The sequence below is a fragment of the Neltuma alba genome, unplaced genomic scaffold (assembly GCF_004799145.2).
Source record: "Neltuma alba isolate B1F8T4 unplaced genomic scaffold, ASM479914v2 tig00010544_pilon, whole genome shotgun sequence".
NCBI classification, from domain to species: Eukaryota; Viridiplantae; Streptophyta; class Magnoliopsida; order Fabales; family Fabaceae; genus Neltuma; species Neltuma alba.
The window spans coordinates 196,136-206,716 of record NW_021635413.1 but is presented as its reverse complement, the minus strand read 5'-3'; the positions used below and the strand labels follow the sequence as shown (position 1 = coordinate 206,716).

Sequence of the window (10,581 nt, the reverse complement as noted above, 5' to 3'; positions counted from 1 at the left end):
GTAGTTATATTATATACTATATACATACTTATGTATTCTCTATAGATTTATTATTATTTCCACACTTATATACAGTAAACTGATAAAAACTGGAACCAAATCGTTCTTATATATTTTAAAAAACTAAATTAAATTTTATTTCTTTTATGTAAACCGAGTTGATTGGATTTGGTTCAGGTTTGCTCAAAACAGAATCAAACCAAATTTTGAGCATCCTTGTTAATAACATCAACGAACAATTTTATTTCATGCTTTGGGTCAATCTTGATGTGCCCCATTTATGTTGTGAGAAATAAAAGAATGTATAAATTAATGGGAAATTTAATGCATCGATCCATCTTCATCCCTCTATTAGTCTATTTTCTTTCTTTTCTTTCCTTTCCTTTCCTTTTTCTTTTTCTATTTATACTTTCCTTGGTTGTAAATCAGAAAGCTTTATGCCTAGTTGTTCTTTACTACTTGTCTCTCTCTCTCTCTGTGCGTTTTTTCTTTTAACAAGAAGGGTAAAGTAGGATCCAAGACTTTGATGTTATTTTCTAGTCGGGCCCATCATTCTAATAATATTATTTTTCTAATACGTTTAACATCTTAATTTTATTTGCAGTATATCTAATATCCTGAATCATAAATAAGATTAGGTTACCAAATGTATAATATAAAAATAACATCAAGGCATGCTGGGCGCACTACAAATAAGATCAAGATGCTGGACGTGACTGAGAGCGTTGGATGCTACTTTATGCAAAAAAGAATATATAAGACCAGCATTATTAGAGAGCAAGACCGTGTTTGGCACGGATGCTTAACGTGAGAAGAAAGCGTTGTATCTGATTCTTTCTTTTTCTTTCCTTTTCGTTTATCCATTCCTGAGTTAAGCAGAAAAGCATTATCGTAGCATAGATCTGGAGGGTTGGTATTAGACATTATCCAAAGCTTAACTTTCTGGGCCTGAAATTTTCTGTGGAAACATAATTCCAGAGAAGGAAGATAGAAGACGAAGTAGCCTAGTGAGTTTCAATCGATCAGAGATCCATTAACAATATATGGATCCATCTTCCATCACTGGACCTTTATGGGAAATGATCAAGTGTTGCTGTTGTTACCTCAACCAAGAAGCTGCTTATATCGACGACTTGGAAGAGAATCTGCAATCGCTGGAAGAAAAATGGAAGAAGGTTGAAGAGATGAAGGAAGATGTGGAAGCAACTTTCGAAGAAGAAGAAAATGCAGGAGAGAGGCAAAGGGCTCACCGAGTGAGTGGCTGGCTGAACAGAGTCGAGAAAACTCAAAAGGTATTTGGCATATTGAATTTTCAATTTCAATTTTCAAAATTAATTTCAAAGCTCTGGGACAGTAAGACGCTACACATCTATTTGCTTCTACTATTTGTTTAACTAACTTTCTTAAGCTAATTTAATTTTTAAATTAAATTTAGAGTCCATAGTTGCAAGAAGAAACCTTCATAATGAAATTCAATTATATTCGAAATCAGTCATATTAGTTAGATTTTATGGTTATTTTTTTGTTATATAATTCATTTATATAATGGGAACTATAGTTTTTTTTTTTAACCAGCTAATGGGAACTATAGTTAAAATAAAAAACATTATTCCGATATATTATATTTTACATTTCATAGTTATTTAAAATGAAATTAAAAATGTTCAAACCTATAAATGAATCTAAAATATTAAATATAAGAAGTTGTTCGGTAAATATTACGGATATTTCCGTTCCAAAAATTTTTGAGATGGCCATGCGGCCATGTCCTAATATTTTATTTTATAAATTTATCTTACTTATCAAATGTCAGTTTGATTATATTTTTTATGGGTTATATGCTATTTTTTGATGGATATTTTGAATTTGTTTATCTTTGTCTTTCAAGATTACAGGAAACTTTTAATATTTGCCAAATTGTGATTGCTGCTAATTTTTATCTATTTTCTTTGTATGACTTTCTCTTTCATGAATTCTTATGTTACATGTATAGTTGGTTTTCAAATAAAAAAGTACCGTTCCATCCATAAGCACCTTACACCAGTACTCATGCCATTGAAAAGTATTGTTGAAGTTGTGAAAAATCAAAGTGACAACAACTAAGAAAAGACAATGACATGCAACCTGCCAATCAATTATGCTTCTTCAAAACTTTAAGCGAAAACATTAAATAGATCCTAAACAAGGAAATTAATTACTTCCTCAATCTTAAATTTACAAGTCGAATTTCAATATTTACATATCAAATTTTTGCATTACAAATGGTTAGGATCCATGGGTAATTAATTTCCTTATTTAGTACTTGTATATAATTATTTAATCCAAGGTTTGATTTCTAATATCTGAAATTTGACTTCATTTTGATTTTGGTTCATAAAATTTGAAACTAATATTTTCAGTCTTTCAAATTTACTCTGTCTATAAACGCTAGCCCCTGTAATTTAAATAAGGTTTCAAATTTCAAGAATAAAATACATTGGTTTCAAATTTTTGGGACCAAAATTAAATGAGGTCAAATTTTAGTAACTAAAAATTGTATTGACCCTTAATTCAACATATAGTTTATATTGTTTTAACCATTGTTTTTATTTGAAACTGTCTCTGGTCCCATATATAGGAGTTAATTTATAGTACAATTTGTCCTATAAACTAGCTCCTATATTGAGAATTAGAGAAAGTATTAACAAATAAAGCGGGATTATCTACAACTATGTAATTACATACACAGGTTCATATATGTCTATGCGTGCTAGCGTTCGAGATCTTACCACCTGTAGAATTAAATTTGATTTCAAAGTATAGAATGATGAAGCTAATTAACAATATTATATTTCACAGGAAATAAAAGATATTCAATTGCGTGGAACTGACCAAATTCAAAACAAATGTTTAAGTAAATGTTGTCCAAAGAATTGCATGTCAAGCTACAAGTTAGGGAAGAATGTTGTCAAGATCCTGCGGAATATAGATGAACTAAAAACTGAAGGGGAAGGGTTTTGTAAAGATTTTCAAGTTGCCCACAGGTGTCCACGTAAGTCAATTGAGATGCCTTCTTGTGAGACAGTGGGCTTAGATTTAATGTTTGATAAGGTATGGAAAAGTATTGAAGAAAAAGATGTTGGAATCATTGGCTTATATGGGATGGGCGGGGTAGGAAAGACTACCTTGCTGAAGAAAATTAATAATGAACTTGCGAAGAGATCGTGTTTTTACATTATGTGGGTGGTGGTGTCCAAAAGTCTCAACTTGGATAATATTATGGACACCATCAGAAAATTGTTGGGGATTGAATATGACAGTTGGAAGCGTTGTAGTAACCAAGATGAAAAGGCAGCAAAGATTTACGAATTCCTAAAAAGGAAAAAATTCATCTTGTTATTAGATGATATATGTGAGAGATTGGACTTGGAAAAGGTGGGAGTACCACATCCGAAGGAAACTAATTTTCAATCCAAAGTATTATTCACAACACGGTTTGAGGATGTGTGTGCGGGAATGGATGCTAAAACATTTGAAGTTAAAATTCTAACAGAGGAAGAAGCGTTAGAGTTATTTTGTATGAAAGTTGGCCAGGAAACTCTAACATCTGACCCTCTCATTCCAAAGATAGCAGAGGAAATGGCTAAAGAATGTAAAGGGCTGCCACTTGCATTAACTGTGATAGGAAGCGCCATGGCTGGTGTGAAAAGAGTGGAAACATGGGAACAGTCAAAGAATAAGTTAAGAAGTTCTCCACTCATAGCTTCAAATTTGGAGGCGAAGGTGTTTTCTATCCTCAAGCTTGGCTATGATAAACTACCAGACGAAACACACAAAAAGTGTTTCTTATATTGTGCATTATACCCAGAGGATGATGAGATTCAAGTGTACAATCTCATTGATCAATGGATAGGGGAGGGATTTCTTAATAATGGTGGGATGAGAAGTGTACTTGATATGCGTCGCCATGGTGGTTCCATAATTAAAAAGTTGAAGGTTTCATGCTTGTTAGAGGGTATTGAAGATGATATCTTTTTGAAGTGCTCAATTAAGATGCATGATGTCATCCGTGACATGGCATTATGGATTGCACGAGATCAAGATAGAAACAAAAAAAAGGTTATAGTACAAGAAGATGCACAGAAAATGTCTCGAGCTGGTGTTGAAAATTGGGAAATGGTTGAAAGGATTTCAATAATGAAATGTGAACGTGCTACATCATGTATGCAATTACAAGGCAGAACCTGGACAAATCTCATAACATTAATATTGAAGTTTGATATCGTTGGATTTGTTTCAATAAATGGATTACAAAACATCCAACATGCGAGGCAATTAAAAGTCCTGGAACTACACAAAATGGAAAACGTACCTGACGCAGAACTAGGTGTCTTGAGTCTTTTAGAATATCTCTCATTGTGGAAATGCAACTTAACGAATGCATCAGACATTTGGAGAGGGTTGAAGAATTTGAAAAACCTGAAGGTTCTTCATTTGTTTTTATTTAAAGATGCTGATACTCCTTTAGGATTGATATCAAATCTTCATCAACTGAAAGTGTATAGACTTGAGACCCATGGAACTCTGCAAACTGGCAAAGATGTGAGAGAAGAGAAAAAATTTCAGGAGCTGGAGCGCTCATCAAACTTAGAGGAAATATGGGTGCAAATAAAATCTGAGATTAGCCTCAGCAAATTATTTGAATCGGCCGAGTTACAAAGCTCCATATATGGCCTTGAGATTGAAGGTGTTCAAATTAACATGCCATTATTAGTGGCAACCATGTCAAAAATGAAGCACCTGCAGCGTCTTGTCTTGAAACTTTCACCTGCTGAGATAGATCCTTCTGTTTATGACGCGTGTTGTCTATCCACGCTCCGAACTGTGAGAATTTTACGGGTCAACACAATACATCATTTGACATGGTTGAAGTATGCTCCAAACCTTCAAGAACTTGTTGTTGAAGAGTGCTCGTCAGTAGAAGAACTAATTAAGGGAGAGAGATTAGAAGATGAGAAAGATACTATATTCCCTTCTCTCGTACAGCTGACATTGTACCTTCTGCCAAATCTTAGGAGCATTCACGAGAGAGTCTTGTCTTTCCGTTCCCTAAGATCCATTGAAGTGCACCACTGTGAGCAGCTGAAGAAGTTACCTTTTGATTCTAATTCTGCCAGGACCAAGTTGAGACTTATCCGTGGAGCTCAAGCGTGGTGGGACAACTTGGAGTGGGATGACTCAGCCATTAAAACCGCTTTCCAGTCTAAATTTCAAGATTCATATTATTGAATGCCACTTTTTCGGTAAAGGTATTCATTCTAGTCCTAGTATCATTAGTATATATGTCTTTTTACTCGTATTTAATTATAATTTATGATTATTTACTTGTATATCGCTGCAGATTTATTTTGTCATGGTCTTTACTTGCTTTTGGGACTCCGTAATTCTAAGTAGCCTGGTATGATATTCTTCACTTTTATTTAGTTTTCCCTTTTCATCTCATTTAGTATGATTATCATATCAACATTTCCTTCTTTGCTTTCATTGTTTTTAGAATAATGATTCAGTCATTTTCTTAGATTTTGATATTCATTAACACATGAATATATAGCAATTCGATTTCAAAATATACTTTCATGCCTCGAAACACCACAGAGAGAGAGAGAGAGAAGGAAAATCACAGAATAAATTAAATGAGAGGATAATGTTGACGAGTGACCAAAAAAATAAAAAATGCAAAAAATTTTTAATATTTCTTTATTCTATTTTTATTATTTATTTGAGAGGGTTTGAACCTGAACCTCTATTTATAATATCAATCCACCCATAGTATTCTAGTTTTATGCTTGTGTTATTTTTATGGGCTCTTCAATGTCTCGTATGAAAAATTGAGAAGTTCAGTTAGGCTTGAAGCTTCCGTCCGGCATATAAACTACCGAACATTTACCCCCAAAAAATGGCATGTTTGTATGTCCTTTGTCGTTTGATTGGAACAACATTTTTGGACATTTGAATATTGGCTTTTTATGCAGACTATTTCAACTTTGACTATTTTACAACCATCTTTAATTCTTTACGATTATAATTAAAATTAAATAGAGTATTGCTCTATCTGTTTTTTTTTCCCCATAAGACTTTCAATTATGAACATTAACTTAGGAACATGGAATCAGATTCAATAATTTCGGGTTTTCATCACAAAATTTCAGTGATTAGTTTAGATGGTAAATGTTCTATCCAACAGGGCGGATGTGTGTTCTATTCTTCATGTTATATAGAGGGGCTAGAATGTGTTTGTTGCCGCCCTAGAGTATATATTTAGTTCTTTAATATTATACAGAGTTTAATTGGGTCCCTCGGCTTTAAAATATTTTAGTCTTTTAACTCTAAAATTATTAACAAAAAATGATGACATTGAGATTTTAAATATTGATAAAACATTCTCAAATGCTAACATATTAATTTTAATTTTCAAAGTAATCATGATTGTTACAAGAAATCATTATTTAATTCTAATAATTTTAGGGTTAAAGGACTAAAAATATACTTTTTAAAGTTAAGAAATCGAATTAAAACTTTGTATAAAATTAAAGAATCAAATGTGTAATTTAACCTTTATAATATATGAGACTTAGATGGGAAAGTGAAAAAATAAAAATAAATGTTCTTCTAATTAGAAAGCCTAGAAGAGGGAGTTACCACAAGAAGAGACATATTTGACTTGCTCACTAATTCATTTAACTTGGATTTTTGAAGATAAGAACTATATTTCTTAATCATTTATATAATCTTTGGTCAAATATATGACAGGTTCGTATTGTCATTTATGATTGCAATATTATATTATTATTTTTATATATAATCATTTGTGTTAACTTTTATCAAATACATGTAACAGGTGACGATGGATTGTGAATATTTTAGAGCCCCATCTTTGATCTTATTTGATGCTATGGGAGTTCAGTTCAATATTATTACTAGTTCTAGTTTTCCTTTTTTTTTGTTGGTAATATCTAGTTTTCCTAATTTAGTTTGCTAAAGCCTTGATATTAGAACATTTTAATTTGCATGAATTGTATCCTATGGATCACTGTTGTTGTTCTTTTGGATTTAGATTAACTGCCATGAATGAATATTGTTGTTATTCCTCTTGTTTAAATGTAAGAGTTTGTTAAGAGATTTGTTTTTATTTTTAATATAAAATTTTAATTCATTTTGTCTCTCTAAATTTGTAATTTTTTAAAATAATCCTTATTGATTCTATGTATTAAGGAAGTTTCCATCAATAAGGTAGTTTTTAATACATATGATTAAATAAATATTTGTAGGAAAATTAACACGTTATTTTTACAAATAATAAATTTAATTAATTTTTTAATTTTTATAAATTAGTAATGGAAATCAGTGGAAATTTTCTTCCGCTTTTGGTTTGAATTGATTAATACTATACAGGACATTATTTTCCTTACTCTTTTTTTTTTTTTTTTGGGTATGGAAAACAACGGCTTGAGAGGTCAATTACATATTAGCTCTATGAGATTTCACAGTGATCCCTACAGTATATACTGATAGAAGTATGTATGTATATATATACATATGTATGCATGTATACATATATAATATATAAATATGTGTGTATGTGTGAGAGAGAGAGGGAGAGAGTTAGTTTGTTTTTGTTCTTTGTTTTTTCGTTCCCAAAAGAATTTTATAAAATAGTTTTTTAGAATAAGTTTTGAAAACAAAAAACGAAAAAATTTGTTTGGATAATAATTTTAAAAAATCATGTTTGAAAAAAAAACCCGTAGAAAACCACATTTGGTAGATGATAGTTATCGCTAGTAATGATAAGTGGTAGATAGTAGGTAAGAAGAGAAAAAGATTTTAGTTATCACTGGTAATAATAAGTGGTAGATAGTAGGTAAGAAGAGAAAAAGATTTCTAAAAAATTTTCAAAACAAAAATAAAAAACACAAAAACAAGAACCAAAAAATATAAAAATTATTTTGGTTTTTTTTGTTTTTAAAAACATGTTCCTGTTTTTTGTTTTTTAAAACAATCAACTAAAAACAAATTACCCAACAAATTTTTTTATTTTTCTGTTTTTAAAAACAAAAAATTATTTTCAAAACAAGAAACCAAACAAGCCCTTATATTCTCAATATCGTGAGCTTTCTTTGTAGCGTATCGGCACAAAGCATTTCCTTTGTAGCCGCTGGACAATATAACATAGTAAGCTACTTCCTTTGATTTTAAATATGAAAACTAGATAATTAATTTTTAGAAATTAAAAAAAAAATCAATTAAGTTAGTTATTTATAAAAAAATGTATTTTAATTTTTTTTAAAGTACTACTCTTAATCATATGTATTGGAAATGACTCCCTTAATTAAAAAACAATCCCTTTAATATGTGTAAAACAATAGGGAGAGTTTAGAAAAAATTATAAATTATAAATTTGAGAGAAAAAATAGATTTAAATCTTATATTTAAGAATAAAGGGAGTACTATTTATGATTTTTGTATGAATAAATGCTGTTTATAATATATTAATATATGTATAGCTACTGATTCAATCATAATATCTGACTATTAAACATTGAATTAATACTTCTAATCGTCAAAGCACTCTTCTCTCATCATCATCTCTCTCTCTCTCTGCTTATTATTCTTTCATATGGCATTAGAGTGTCACGGTTTTGAATCCATGGAGAAGACATCGCACACTTCTATATTTGGTGATTCCACTATTGTTCAGAGGAAGGATATTGTAACCTTCACTCATCTTGTCTCAGTGAAGCTAGAGGAGCATAAGTATCTCCTCTGGAAACAGCAAATCATCACTGCTATCTGAGGACATGCATGATTTTCAAAAATTCATTGGCAAGGAAGCTAAGCCATTGAACAAATATCTCGCCACCGGTGATGACAGAGAAGGATTCAAGATGAGTCCTGAATTTCTTGACTGACAACGTCAAGATCAATTGCTCATGTCATGGATGTCGTGCTCCATGTCTGAAAGCATCCTTACAAGAATCATTGAGACTTCTCTCCAGATCTAGGAGAAACTTCAGATGCACTTCACTTCTCAAACGAAGGTGAAGGCTCGGCAACTCAAAACACAACTCAAGACTACCATGAAGCAAGGTCTCTCAGCCAATACTTACCTCCTGAAACTCAAAGGAGTTGTTGATGCTCTAGCTACTGTTGGACATTTGATCTCTGAATCGGATCATATTGAGCAAATATGGGAAGGACTAGCTAAAAAGTATGACTCTTTTGTCACTACTGTTACGACTTGTACCAATCCCTATAGTATTGATCAAATCAAGACTCTTATTCTATAGCAAGAGGCCTAAATTGAGAAAGCTCATAAGGTTGTTGAAGTACCAAGCACCAATATTGCTCAAGCTCAGTGTGGTTGCGGTTGCGGTCATGGTTCTCATGGAGGACATTGTGGTTGTGGTCGTGACAGGAATAATGGTGGCTCTCATGGAGGTCGTGCTAGTCTTCTTCTATTTTCTATCAAATTTGTGAAAAAAGAGGTCGTATTGCTTTTGACTTCTGGTACCAATTTGATGAAGATTTTCAAGGTTTGAATCTCTTTGAGCAGAATAATAAGAAATCACAGAGTGCGAATGTTGCAACTACTGATTCCATTGTGGATCCAAACTAGTCATGTTACTCATGATGATCATAATATTGCTAATAAATTAGGTAGAAAGAGATTATTTTTATTGGTGATAGATATGACTTATCAATATATTGCACTCGTCACACCACTGTTAATTGTTTACAACATAAATGCACTTTACATCTCAAAGATATTTTACATGTTCCTTCAGTGATGAAGTGTAACATCCTAAATATTATTATAAAAAAAATTTATTATTAAAAAAAATATTAATTAAATAATGTAAAATAATATTTTATTATTAAAAAAATTTGACCCAGCTATTCCACTGATTTTCGGTGGAAAAGCTGGAGGTTATTAAGAGGGGGGAGAAAAATTGGTAGTGCATCTAAGAGAAGAAGAAAATTGGGGAGATTAGTAAATGAAAGATGAAGAAAAAAATGAGGGACGGTTGAAATAAGAAGGATAAATAGAGGAGGGAGTGTTATGTAGAGAAGAGAAAGAAAGGGTGAGAGACGCAGGAAGAAAAAGAACAAGAGAGTGAGTGAAGAGTTTTGCAAGGACGTGCTAGCATTTGGGGATCATTTAGGTATATAAAAACACTTCTTTCTATTAAATTTTTTTAATAAATATTTCCTATATATTTAGAGTTTTATATTAATAGTATCATTATAATGTTTAGAGAAAATTTTGTGAGTTGGGCACAGAGTAAGTAATGATTTTTGACAATATATGACTGTAGAAATTTAGAGATAAGTAAGTAGTTAATTTTAACTGGTTCAGATTTGTCTATTTATTACCTATGGTATTTAAAATCAAATTTATTTTGTTGAAAAATCTGTCATTTGTGATATATATCATATTTATACCGATTAAAACTAAGTTAAATAATTTATTTGGGTTGTTTGATATGTTATTGAAATTTTAATCAGTTTATATTTGTTTATTGATTGTTTTGAGAATTTTAAACT

General features: G+C 31.2%; 1 protein-coding gene across 1 annotated transcript; it reads left to right on the top strand.

Annotated features, from left to right (window-relative positions):
• Positions 1-903: 903 nt before the first annotated feature.
• On the top strand, positions 904-5,268 carry LOC114756912 (probable disease resistance protein At5g63020). Its single transcript, XM_028945880.1, has 2 exons — positions 904-1,292; positions 2,839-5,268. Exons 1-2 carry the CDS (start codon positions 1,044-1,046, stop codon positions 5,266-5,268), a joined length of 2,679 nt encoding a protein of 892 aa, XP_028801713.1. The 5' UTR covers positions 904-1,043.
• The last annotated feature ends 5,313 nt before the right edge of the window (positions 5,269-10,581 follow it).